The following is a 13,771-nucleotide window of genomic DNA, read 5'->3' on the forward strand; positions in this document are numbered from 1 at the left end:
AATGAAAAGATGAAGAGAGCATGCAGTTCCTCTAGTATATGCCAGGAAGACTCTCATCTATTGGCTTGACATAGGCTTCTTACAGCCACCTGATATGCCATACAGCACCATCACGCACCACACCACATGGCCTAGTACACTCACTTGCATCGGCTGGAGTCACCTGCAGAAGTTTCTTTTCCTATAAGGCTGTATATTGTTCATGGACCTAGAAACTCAAAACATTATTCCTGCATCGGGGATGTCTGAATTATGTCACAAGCCAATAAAATGGAGGAATACAGATCCAAAAATTGGTTATTTAGTGTTATTCATAAGGCCTTCCAGTTCACCTTTGAAAGCAATTTCCTGTACGTACTCATATAGGGTTGATTTTGAATTAATTGCATGGTGGTAGGAAAGAGACGGAGAAGGCAATGGCACCCCACTCCAGTACTCTTGCCTGGAAAATCCCATGGACAGAGGAGCCTGGTAGGCTGCAGTCCATGGGGTCGCTGAGGGTCGGGCACAACTGAACGACTTCACTTTCACTTTTCACTTTCCCGCTTTGGAGAAGGAAATGGCAACCCACTCCAGTGTTCTTGCCTGGAGAAACCCAGGGATAGGGGAGCCTGCTGGGCTGCCCTCTGTGGGGTCGCACAGAGTCGGACACAACTGAAGTGACTTAGCAGCAGCAGCAGGAAAGAGAAGGGGGCAGAGATCGATTCTGATTGCGTATGGGTTGATACTTATTGCTCATAGATGATGAGAACATGCAGTATCTCTGTATTATTTTTCAACTTCCATGTGTTTTGATCATTGTCATGAAGTTTGTGAAATGCAATCTGTTTGGCGAGAAGCTACAAGGTCAGGCCCTTGTGCACATGAAGTGCTCTTTTAGCTCATTAGTCTCTGGAGAGCAAGAAAACAAACCTCATAGTGCACAATGTGCATCAGCGAGACGGGGTCAGAGGTGCTCTGGAGATGCAGTTTCATCCTAAACTTTGGAATTTGTTGAAAGATATTGAGAGAAGAATGGAATGGCTATATTTATGAACCACATTATCTAGGAGAAGGAGGGTGAACTTGGCATTGGTTGGGGTGGGGCTGAAAACCTGGGAGTGGGTAGACAGTGACAGGAAACTTGTAGAGAGTCAACAGCAACATAAGTTGTATCTAAACCAAAGCAAGGCTGATGGGGGATGGATTCAAGAAACAACAGGAAGTGGAGTCTTACTAACTGGATGCATGAGGGAGAAGGACACAGCCAGTAAAGAGACGACTCCTGATTTTGGAGTGGATGGTGGTGACACCACACAAGATAGGGAACCAAAAAAGAAAAGAAGGTATTTTGGGTTTTTAGAAAAGACAAATTCAACTTGGAACAGTTTGACTATGAACACTTGAGTGTGCCAAAAGCAGCTAGATCTCTGATGAGAATCTGCTTGGTTACCACTAAGGGTTGGTTCTTGATATTGCAGGGTAATGAACTCATTTTTGCAAGAGTCAAAAATTAAGATATACTCACCAGAGACTGATATCCTGATATACTCACCATTCTACAAGCTAGAATGCCAATCAGAACTACAGTGGGAACTACAATGGTCAGGGTAAAATACCAACACGAATTAGAAAGCAGAAAGTATTCTTGAGGGATAGTGATGCCAGAACAGATGTATTTTAACTGGGGACCTCAGAAGCCCCAGGTGAAAAATAATAGTCTGCAGTTTCATAAATCTTCCAGAGGAAAACAATGTGGCTGACTTTGCAGGTTTAAGTCCTCTGTGGCATAAAAGGCTGAGCAAATCCGTATGCTCCATGGAGCACACAGGTGATGGAAAAGCATAGATAGGGATTGGTGGAGGCAGAGGGCAGAACCGAGGGAGGGCAGGAATCTAGCGCAGCTCTCAGCCTTCAGTTGCCCTCCCAGCGGCCCCCCTCGCCGCACCTGGGAGGAGAGGCAGTAGCACCAACTGGCTTGCTCCTGTGGCTGCTGGAGGCCAAAGGTTCAGGTACACCAAAGAGACAGCATGGGGAGGCTGTGAGGGGGTTCAGCTGTAGTACACCCTGAAAGTCGCAGGGTGGCTTTGTCTTTCCCAAATCCAGGGAAGGTTGATGAATAGAATCCCTTCCATTTCCTGTGTTCTTTTTTGTTCCTTTGGATCTCGGCTACCCGCTCTGTGCAGCTGAGGGCAAGCAGATGAGAACTGGGTGAAGGAGCTACAGATGAGGCAGAAGGAGTGAGTTGTTTCCGGATGGTGCGCAGTGGAGGCGCCCCCGCAGCCGGGTTCACACAGAAGCTGCCACCCACCGAACCCGTCCCAGGACAAGCCAGGCCCTTACCCATGCTCGCGGCCGCACGGATCCACGACAGTCGCCAGGTGGGTGCTACCCACGCCAATCTGACCAGTCACGAAGCTGCGGCTCAGAAAGGCCGAGTGGCCTGCCCTGGTTAAGTGGTAGAGCTGCTGTGTCTAAATAGAGAGTTTATGCCCTTGACCCTGATGCGGTGCTGCGTTTTGACGTCTTGAGACTAAGCAGCTCTTCTGACCAGCTCAGAATCAAGCTGATCACTAACGAGACGGGTCCTCATGGATAGACCGCTTCTGCGTTTCAGCCACTGTGCTCAGTGTCCACTGATTGATGAGATGTGGATGGCCAACACAACACCCCCTGGTTTTCTGATATAATTCAAAGAATCCACCAGTAGATGGCGCAGCTCCACTGGGTTTTCGAGTTATACGAGGCTCTGCACACTCACGTTGACATATATTCCTCCCACGCCCTTCGTGTGTCCCAAGGCCTCTCTTCTCTTTCTTATCTTGCCCTTATCAAAACTGGCTGTGCACGGATGACTGTCCCTGTCGCTGAAGGCCTTGGCAACACAACACCTTTAGGGCTTTCTGATGTAGTTCAAGGAATCAACCAGCAGGAGGCGCTGCTCCACGCAGAAATCGGAAGAATGTAATCGCTTCCTGCTGCTGCTGCTGCTGCTAAGTCGCTTCAGTCGTGTCCGACTCTGTGCGACCCCATAGATGGCAGCCCACCAGGCCCCGCCGTCCCTGGGATTCTCCAGGCAAGAACACTGGAGTGGGTTGCCATTTCCTCCTCCAGTGCATGAAAGTGAAAAGTGAAAGTGAAGTCGCTCAGTCGTGTCCGACTCTTAGCGACCCCATGGACTGCAGCCTACCAGGCTCCTCCGTCCATGGGATTTTCCAGGCAAGAGTACTGGTGTGGGGTGCCATTGCGGTTCTTAAGTTATTTATTTTGGCTGTGCTGGGTCTTTTCTCTGGCTACAGCCAGCCAGGGCTACTCTTGGTTTCAGTACGTGGGCTTTTCATTGCCGTGGCTTCTCTTGTTTCGAAGCACAGGCTCTAGGGCCAGAAAACTTCAACAGTTGTGGCTACCTGGCTTCGTTGCTCTGTGGCAAGTGGGATCTTCCTGGACCAGAGATGGAAGCCTTGTGCAGTGAACTGGCAGGATAATTCTCAACTACTGAACCATCAAGGCAGCACTGGAAGGTGAAATCTTAACTGCTGGATAACCAAGGAAGTCTCACAAGTCATGGATTTACATGCAAGGACATATGACAGGGGCTTGGTTGCAGAAACAAGACATGAACTTGTCCCCTGGGACCAGAGGGGAATCTGCCACAGGGTGCAACTGATCAGAATCGTGCAGAAAAGCCTGAGCTGAAAGTCAGGAAACCTAGATGCTAATCTTGGCTCTCCCACCCACTAGTTTTATGGTTTCTGGGTACATCACTGTAAGTTCATTTAAAATACAGTTTACTTATGTCAACCTCTCGACTCTCAAGATATCAGGGAGTAGTGCTTTTCAAACTCTAATGTGCACTGGAATCACCAGTTATTATGAAAGTGTAAGTCCTAATTCAATAGGCCTGTGGTGGAGGCCTCAGAGTGACAAGTTCCGAGGTGATACTCATGCTGCTGGTCCCTGGACCACACTTTGAGTAGCAGGCAAGCGTCCACTATGGAAGGGGCTCAAGGGCTCTCACTGCTGGTGTGGAGGCCAGAGGCAGGACTCTAGTCACCAGCCCCTCCCCAGCTTCAGCAAGAGCAGCTTGTCTTTTGATGTCCTGAGACTGAGCAGCTCTTCTGACCAGCTCTGAATCAAGCTGATCACTAACAAAGACGGGGTCTTGTGTACAGACCACTTCCACGAGTCAGTCACCGTGCTCAGTGTTCAGTGATTGATGTGTATTGGTTCACATGTTCCTCAGAGAACCACGGAATTACTCACTGTCTCGCAGATGAAGTGAACGACAGAGAATCTGAATGTGCTCAGTCGCTCAGTCCTGTCTTACCCTTTATGACCCCCCATGGACCATAGCCCGCTAGGCTCCTCTGTCCTTGAAATTCTCCAGGCAAGAATGCTGGAGTGGGTAGCCATTCCCTTCTCCAGGGGATTTTCCTGACCCAGGGATCGAACCCACCTCTCAAGTGGGTTTCAAGCAGATTCTTTACCACTCAGCCACCAGGGAAGCCCAGAGAGTCTGAAGGACCTGGCCAAAGTGACTCTGCTCAAGAGTCTGGGTTCGAACCCAGCTAGTTTCCCCTCCCAAGTCTGCTCCAAGCACCATGTGCCTGGTGTATAAAAGGTAATGACAATTTCCAGTACCGCTGGTGTTCTGAAAAGTCCCTGGTGACTTAAGAGGGTACCCTGCATCGCAGATGTATTTGCAAATCTTGTGGTGTGCATAGAAATCTGAAGCACATAGTCAGTTCATAGATTCTTATTTGCTCAGGATCTTGCACCTCCTATAACTCGAAAACCTGTATATCTCGTCCTCATGGTTTGTTCATTACAGAAAGCAAATTCTGCCAAAACTTGGTGAAGGCTCCATGCTCCAGTCCAAGGCTGGCCAGTGCTGGTGGCTCCCTTGAACTATATCACAAACCCTGTGGGTATTGTGTGACCAAGAACTTCACTGACAGAAGCAGTCATGCATATACAGTCAGTTTTGTTTTTTAAATTGAAGTACAGCTGATATACAATATTGCATTAGTTTTAGGAGCAGAGCAAAGTGATTCGGTTTTATATATGTATATTCTTTTTAAAATTTTTCTGAGTTATTAGAAAATAGTGAATATCGTTCCCTATGCTTTACAGTAAATCCTTGTTTATTTTATGTATAGTAGTGTGTATACGGGAGAAGGCGATGGCACCCCACTCCAGTACTCTTGCCTGGAAAATCCCATGGATGGAGGAGCCTAGTAGGCTGCAGTCCATGGGGTCACGAAGAGTCGGACACAACTGAGGGACTTCACCTTCACTTTTCACTTTCATGCATTGGAGAAGGAAATGGCAACCCACTCCAGTGTTCTTGCCTGGAGAATCCCAGGGACGGCGGGGCCTGGTGGGCTGCCATCTATGGGGTCGCACAGAGTCGGACACGACTGAAGCGACTTAGCAGCAGCAGCAGTGTGTATACATTAATACCATACTCCTAATTTATCAAGGGTTTAATTTCCAAAATATACAAACAAATCAGGAAACTCAATATAAGAAAATGAAAAAAATGGGCAGAAAAGCTAAACAGACATTTCTAAAAAAAAAGACATAGATGCTAAGGGGATGAGAAGAGAGGCCTTGGGGCACAGAAAGGGAGTTGGAGGAAAGGGTGTCAAGATGAGGTTGTAGAGCCTCTGCTTTAGCCATAAGACTGGGATTCCCAGGGTGACAGAGACTGGCTTTCTGTTAAATTTGACCTTGGGGAAAGGGCGCCCGGCAGGGCAAGGTCAAACTGCAGTATTTCGCAGGCGGCATGTACATGGAGAGTTGCCATCATCATGAAGTCATAGAAAATGAGAAAACAGAAACCTAGAGAAAATAGTCTACTGGTCTCAAAACATCAAAGAGAACTGAGATGTTGCTTCCCTGGGGCCTGCACTACTGTGCCTGTAGGCCAGGAAACGGGTGCAGCGAGGCACGGTGCCATGCCCACATGCCCAGCGCTGGTGATCCGTGGAGCTGGAACCCACCCGGCCGTTCATTCCTGGGCTGGGGCTCTGCCCTCTGTACTCCTGGGTGTAAAACCCTGTGGTAGAGAGAGGTAGGAAAAGCAGGATGGAGAACACTCCACGGGGTCTGGGTTAAGGATGTGCACAACATCTGAATAAAAAATGCTTTAAAAAGTGCTCAGATCTGCCGTGGTATTCATCTGGAAACAACTTTCGATAAGACTTTCCAGAAAAATTGCCTCGAGAACATCGATGGAATTACCTTCCAGTTGTGTCTGGGGCATTCACTGGAATTCCTGCCACATGTGTCCTGACATTTCTTTTTAATCTACACCATGTAAAAATGCAATCTTTGGCTGCCAGTCTCTGGGAACTGGGCAAGTCACCTATGGCTCTGCTGGTCCGGGTGGCCAGGCTGCTCTGAGTTAACCTCGGACCTGGAGCTGGCCGTAGCAACGACACCCCAGATTACTTCCTGGGTACACGAGGGGTCGCATTCCTCCTGACTGAACCCTCCCATGAGCCCTGCACCTATTATGCTCTCACATGGTCTGTGTGGGCTCCTCTGACTGGTCCATGGGTTCGGTGCTCAGGGCCTACTTTGGGGTCGGGCGTGGAGAGGAGCCCAGGAAATATGTCTTGCCAAATGAGCGGCTGAGGGTCTCTGAAGAATCGCCTTCCCTGAGGCCCTCTGGGTGCCACTGTGACCCCATTATCAGGGTGAATGTTAATGAGCTACAGGGGATGTGTGGCATAAATTGGGGTGTGGGAGGCAGGGGCAGGAGGGATTCCTGAGGAGACCTTGGATTTCTGGGTAAGGGGCAGGAGGGATTCCTGAGGAGACCTTGGATTTCTGGGTAAGGGGTGTTGTGGGTGGATGAGCAGTGGCGGTTGCTGCAGATGGACCCTGTGGTGGCCACAGAGAGGGAGGGCTGTCATGGCAGCCACTGAGGGAAGCCTCGAGAAAGGCTTGGTGACCAGGCAAGGGAGAAGCTGGCCTGAGGTAGCCTTGGGGACCGCTCTGCAGAAGAGGCAGAGGCTCCCAGGTTCAGCCTGGTTCCCAGTGCTGAGGTGGAACACAGCCTCAAGGTAATCAGGAGCTTCTGCCACTGTCAGCGGGGCAGTGGGGAGTGAGATTGTCTCTGAGTGCGCAGGGTTGGGGGGGATACCCAGTGCCTTGGTGGGGAGCTGTGGCTCATGGAGGCCTACTGTTTGTGGAGGTTGGGAAAGTCAGTCATAGGCCCCAGGAGGCACTCTGGCCAGAGGGGAAGCCCCACCGTGCTGGCTTTCATGGGTAGGCACTGTCTGGGCATCTTCCTCCTGCCTGGTTGGGTGTGGGGGGCAGCAGAAGGGCTGGAATGGGCCTCCCTGGAGGGGCTGGGCAAGTGGGTGCAGGGAGCTGAGAGCTGGACGGGGTGCAGGGTGTAGGCTCAGAAGCAGCCTCAGGCCCAGGACAATCATGGTGCCAAGAAGGAGACCCAGAGGCAGCGAGAACACTGGGCCAGAAGCCACAGGCTGTGCCTGGGCCCAGATGCTGAGTGAGCCCTTAGCTCAGGGTGGTGGAAGTGAAGGAGCAGAGCAGGAGGTGGCAGGAAAGACACAGCAGGAGAGGTCTGGCTGAGACCAGAGGCTGAGGCTAAGGAGGGAGGGCAGACAATCATCTCTTGGGGGGGCCGAGGGTGCCCAGATAAGGGCTGGGGAGGCTGAGTGCTCTTCCTCCCTGCCTGGGTAGGTGAGTGCAGGTGTGGAGGTGGGATCTGAGCTGGATCTTGGTCTAAGGGTAGGCAGAGTCAGGAGGCAGACAGGGAGGATGGGGAGCAGAGAATGAGTCCCTCCAGTGGGGTGACAGGACCCTCAGGGAATGTCAGGGCCAGGCCTTAAGATCTGCCAGTAGCTCAGAGCCTTGGTCCTGTCGTGGGACTCTGCTTCAGCACAGGTCTCAGCCACCCCACGACCTGATGTTTCTGTTTCTGTGTGCAGAAGAGGGCCCTACCTTCCTTCCTCTGAGGTGGGTGATGTGCTCCTCTGCAGGCCTCCCTCCCCTAGCCTCTGACCACCACCCCCCATCCCTCTGCAGCAGTCTCGGAGTCCCCACCCCGGGCCCTGTGATGGGACAGCTTGAGTCTAAGGTGGAGGGAAGGGAAGCTGGTCTCTGGTCCCCAACATTGATCTTCTTCAAAACTGGGCATCAACCTGGCTGCCAGGGAAGCGATGGGTCCCTGCCACCTGCTGCTGCAGAGGGGCCTCCGGGTGACACAAAATGATCTGCAGACGGTCCATTTCACCTCACCTACCCCAGCCCATCCTTGGGGTTCAACTGAATTAAGTGCTTTCTAACACCAGGCTTTAAAATAAAGAAAACGCTTAGCTGTCTGGATATTCAAATAGTTTGTGAATGGGACAAACTGGGACAATCGCTACCTCTTAGGCCAGGCCCGTGCTGCTGACTTCTCATCACGGGAGCAGCGCTCAAGTCAGGGCCTGTCTCAGAGCATCTTCTGAACAGGCCACCATCCCTGCCATGACCCCACCCACTTATAGCCCTCAGGATGCTCCCCTACCCCAGCTTCTGGGCACCAGAGTAGGGTGCGCTCACCCCCAGCCCCTCTCCTCCAAGGGGGCACCACACCAGAAACAAGAGGCCTCCAGTTTTTATTTTATTCAATTCAAAATATTTTTTATTAACTTAGACAGACACAAGATTTGACAACACTGGAAACAAGAACATTTCTCTGACCAGACTGCGCTGACTGGTGCAGAGTTCATCACACACAGAAAAGGAACAGTGGTCTTATTCAAGTCAGTGATTGTGTGTAAGCTCCACTGCCTGAAAAACAGACTGCAAATAAAGTGCAAAGAGAGCAGCAGGGGCCCAGTCGGGAGATGAGGAAGAGGCGGGAGAGCAGAAGCAGCAAACGACTCAAGATCAAAACGGTAAGAAGAGCAGTGGCAGGAGCATGTGCTGAGGACGTGTCCCCGCCCCTCCCACGGCCAACATCTTCGGGGGCGGACAGCCCCAGCCAGAGCCCCACAAGGAGCGGGGATTCTCTGCAGGTGATGAGGGGTCTCTGAACCCGGGGCCCTGACTCCAACATACTTTCTCCACTTTGGGAAGCAGCCTCCCAGGGCCCAGGCAGCTCCAACAGAGCCACAAGCCCGGGAAGGACAGGGAGCCCGTCCTGCACTGCACACCAGCTAAACAGCTCTGCACCCTCTGCAGCGCATAGTCACTTGTGTGTGCACAAGCAATCACACACTTGTGCACAGGCACACACCCATTCACAAATGCACACTGACACGTGTATTCACACACTTACACACTCACATCCGCACATTCACACACAAACATCTGCGCATTCATGCATCTGTACTCATACCCACACACTCATCCACACACCCCCTCACACACTCATACACTCAAGCCCTCATGCATGTGCATACATACTCGCACATACATGCCCACGCACATCCCCACACTCACACATGCACTCAACATGCGCGCTCACACACACATTCACACACAGGCACGCACATATTAAGTAAAGACCCTCCCTAGTGCCCTCCTCAGGTCCTCTCAGGCTGGCCCAGGAAGAGGCTGAGGTTGGGGATCCAGTCACCCAGAGGGTGAGACCCGAACTTGAAAAGGGCACATTTACACATCAGCCCCAAGGAGGCCCCTGGTCCTCTGCTCCTCTCCTCCCCTGCAGTCCATGTCACAGTCTCTCGGAACTCCAGGGATGAAGTCCAAAGGCTGGCAGTCTCCCGGAAGTGGTCCTGGAGGGACACAGTTGGGGTGGAGGAGGGGCCACCAGGACCAGGGGTTTCCAGGCAACTTGGCACAAGGGAGGAAGCCATCAGCGCCCTTCCATCTGTGGGAATCTGCGGGGGGCATGTGGTAGCCCGGGTGCAGCCTCAGGCCTTGGGGTGAGGCAGGCAGAGCTCTTCAAGTGGGACCTGGGTGGCTGAGAAGGGCACATGGTGTGAGGCTCAGCCCCTCTGTCCCAGGGGCAACCAGGCTGCTGTGGTTCTTAGTCCCAGGAACTGAGGACCAGGACCGCGAGCAATCAGTGAGGGGGCAGATGTGGATCTGGGATGGGGGTGAGGGCCAGGGCCCTCCCGGCTCCCCTCAGTGCCGCTCCTGGTGCACCAGTCAGCAGCTCAGCCAGGACCGCTGCAGGCCCATCCAGAGCAGATGCTCCTGTGTGATCCTAGCAGGAGGGGCAGCCTGGAGACAGAGACATGGGGTCATGTGTGGGTCTCAGCTCCACCCCACCCACTTGTATCCCTTCCCTCCTATTACACTCGGCCCCAGGAGCCGGCCAACACCCCCACCCAAGCTGAGAGGCCGGTGCCACTCAACACCAAGGAACCCCTGGTTAAGCCTTGGGTGGGGCTTGGGTTGGGGTGGGGAGGTCTGACTGTGTGTGAGGACCTTGCTCCCCAGGGGGTTCTGGGATTCATCTCTCCTGTGACCATCTCAGCTTAGACTGTCCCCTGGTTCTTCCCTGTGACTTGCTCTCACCTTCCCTGCCACGGGCCTTTCTCTCTAGATCTCTTGGGAGCCTGTGCTCCCCTCCCCCATCCCACTGTGCCAGGTCTCCCAGAGACTGGGGGGCAGGTGGGGAATGCAGGCCCGGAGGCAGGTTCAGTTCCCCCACTTCTGATCTATGTGACAAGGGCAAATGTCTCCCTTCCCAGAGCCCGGCAGGTGGGGAGAACAGAGCTCCACCAGAGTGTCTCTAGCTCCATCCTTCCTCCCCCATGCCAGTACTGGATCACCAGGCCACCCCTCCCCTCGGGCTCTCCACCTGGAAGGCCCTGCCTCTCCTCGAGGGGTCAGGCCCTTCTCTTGGGCGCTCCCCAGGCAACTCTAGGGTCAGGGGTGCCCCAGGCAGGGATTTGATTCTCTTGACCACAGAAGGGGCAGTTCACCTTCTATAACACCAGTTCTTGCAAGAAAATCATGGGGACTTGAGAGTTGCCTCCTCACCCAAAGACGTCCCTGTCTCCCCAACTGTCGCCTACCCTACAAGCCTCTTCTCCATCTGCTCTCCCATCCCAGCCTGACAGCTGCCCTCCACTCAAGGAGACCCCCACTTTCCCAAATCCTTTGGGACACAGGGGCTGCTTGAGGCTGTCCAGGACTGGAGCAGCGCATTCTGTGGCACCAGGAGGGCACTGATAGGAGGTGGAGGGAGCGTGGCTGAGATGGGGCAGGGCTGGGAGGAACACGTCTTTCCCACTCTTCCCTGTCCCCTGATGCAAAGCTTTGGAGGGTGGAGAGGAGCAAGAGAGACAGCAGGAGCAGGCAGAGAGCAGTCCCAGAGACCCGCCAGGAGGAAGTCTTGTGAAGGGCTGAGAAAGCGACAGACCTGGGCTTGGGCCAAGAACACAACCATCCATCCAGGCTGCCTCTCGAGGGGTGGAGGACAAGAGGGCCAGCATCCGCTCTCTTCTAGGGCTTTCCGGGCCTCTCCAGGGCCATTTCCCTCTATTCCCCCGTGTTCAGGTGACACTACCGGGGCCGTGGGCCGAGGTGATGGGCTGATCCTCGGAGATGCCCAGGCAGCTGCCCCTCATCCCCATCTTGGATATATGACAAGGGAGTCCAGAGGGCCTGCATGCACCCTGCCTTGTCTGCTCTCGGCCAGGCAGCTTTCCAGGCTGGTTTCCTCAGGTCCCTTCCTCGTCTCCCCAAGCCGCCCGGCAGCCTGGACATCTAGATGTCATGGCCACCACCTCCCTCCAGCCCGCAAGTCCAACCTCTGGCCTCCTACCTTTTCGGTCGGGGTCAGTCATTCATGTTCCTACTGAAGAATTTCTTCCTTCTGCTCCCCCCTTCGGCCAAAGTGAGGCAACAGGTCGGCTGCACTCAGATAATTTTCTCGAGTTCGATGCAAAGGGCCCGTTTTGAGAGTTTCAGTGCAGTTCGTCACCGGTCGCGAAGTGGCTGGCCAGAGCCGGGGCTCGGTGGCTGCGTCCCCCGCGGAGGTCTAGGGCCCGGAGGCCTGATCCGCCCCTTCCTCGTCCCCCGGAGCGTCCTGGCGGCCCCCGGCCCAGTGATCCTTCATGCTGATGCCCCTGCCGTCGCGGCCGGGCAGAGGTAGTAGCCGGCGTTCACTCGATCCTCACCTGCAGGCGCACGTTGAGCATCACCGAGGCCACGATGTAGAAATAGGGGAAGTTCATGCGCAGACGCCAGGCCAGGTCGAAGAAGGTGATCAACGTGCGCGTGAGCCCCTTGCAGAAGGCACCGTACGAGCCGCGGATCGCGGCTGAGCGCGCCAGCCGCACTGCCACGCCCGACAGGGCCGCCGCTGCCGCCGCCGCAGACAGAACCCCCGACGCCGCCATGGGCCCTGGCCGGCGCGGGCCCCGCGGACCGACCGCAGCACGAGCTGGCGGACAGGTGGACGCGAGGCCTGGAGCCGGGGGCCAACAGCAGTCGCGTCCCACTCCGCCCTGTTCCGCCGCGCCCCGCCTTCAGTCTCCCCTCAGGGGCTGGGCTCCCGCTGACTCCTCCGCCACAGCCAAGGCCCCACCTGAGCTGCCTAGGGACAGCTCCGCCCCCTCGCCTGCACGCACTTTGGCGACCGCCTGCGCAGCTCCGCCCCTAGCATGGCCCTGCCCCTTGCCGGGTACCACGGAGCTGCTGCCAATGACTCAGCCCCACCCCCGGTACCCGCCCCTCCGAGAAGCCCCGCCTCCTCCCGGACTCCCAAGAGAGCCGGAGGGCCTGAAAGCTTTTTTTGTCAAGGGCTGCCCTCCTGGGATCCTTTGGCAGAATGCGCTATTCTGCAAGGAAGGCCCACCCGGAGCTCTTTACCCGTTTACACCATCCCCTTTCCCTCACTGTCTCCGCAGAAAATCTGGCCAGCTAGCCACTGTACTTTTAATTCATGTTTTTTTCTGGTAACTCTGCACTGTGGAATTGCACCAAACCTACATGCTCATTTTTCCCCCGTTCATGTGTATTTCGTGAATGCTCCTTTACCCCATTGTCCTTACCTTTCATCCCATGGTGATTTCTATGCACTCCTCTTTGTCTTTGCCCTGGATGCTGCGCAAGGTCTTCTCAGGTATACATTTGTCCTCATTCATTGCTTTTTATCTGCTGTTGGGTTTTAAAGCCCTTTCGTGGTTTCATCTAATCTTTTTCTAAACCAAATCCAATTCAAACTCCATGACATTTTCAGAATTATTGAAATGTGCTTGCTTCATTGTAGTCAGGACTTTCAAAAAGCCGTCTGCAAAAGCTGATTCATGAAGATTTCATCCCAGTTTTCACAAGGAGGGCTGACTAATTCCTCTCAGAATGCCTGTTCACAGTCATACTGAATATCTCTGTGACATCTGTATAAATGTTTAAGAAACCCAGCAGATTCATATACACTGATTGAGCAGTTGTCCTGGAGAAGAGAGAGTTTGAGAGGCACTAGGTTATTGGAGGACAACAATATAACCATTCATGAATAAGAATGCATAAAAAAAATCAGGGTAGATAAATGTCACATTATTGAACATCATTTACTCTGGTTAAGGAAGTAGGAAGAGAGACATACCTTTTGTCTTTCGTGTATATGTATGTATATCCATTTGTGTATCTGTAACTATTACTTGTATAATACAACAAAAATATTTGAAAAAGAGGGGGCCATATGAATATAGACTTAAGCTACACAGAAACCTTTTTTTTTTTTTTCCTAGACTGGATCCTGCCTCATTCATGTGCAGAGCCTGTTCCCTCCAATCATTTCTGAAACCTCTTCTTGGCCACATCTCATTTATTTTTATCATTTTATTTTGAA

At 53.2% G+C, this 13,771-nt stretch overlaps 1 protein-coding gene across 1 annotated transcript; it reads right to left on the reverse strand.

Annotated features, from left to right (window-relative positions):
• Positions 1–8,952: 8,952 nt before the first annotated feature.
• Positions 8,953–12,558, reverse strand: LOC102410303 (small integral membrane protein 10-like protein 2A). The gene is made up of 2 exons (XM_025276360.3): positions 11,741–12,558; positions 8,953–10,188 (listed from the first exon to the last, which is right to left on the reverse strand). Exon 1 carries the CDS (start codon positions 12,315–12,317, stop codon positions 12,081–12,083), a length of 237 nt encoding a protein of 78 aa, XP_025132145.1. The 5' UTR covers positions 12,318–12,558; the 3' UTR covers positions 8,953–10,188; positions 11,741–12,080.
• Positions 12,559–13,771: the final 1,213 nt, after the last annotated feature.

Source organism: Bubalus bubalis, chromosome X (genome assembly GCF_019923935.1).
Source record: "Bubalus bubalis isolate 160015118507 breed Murrah chromosome X, NDDB_SH_1, whole genome shotgun sequence".
Taxonomy (NCBI): Eukaryota; Metazoa; Chordata; class Mammalia; order Artiodactyla; family Bovidae; genus Bubalus; species Bubalus bubalis.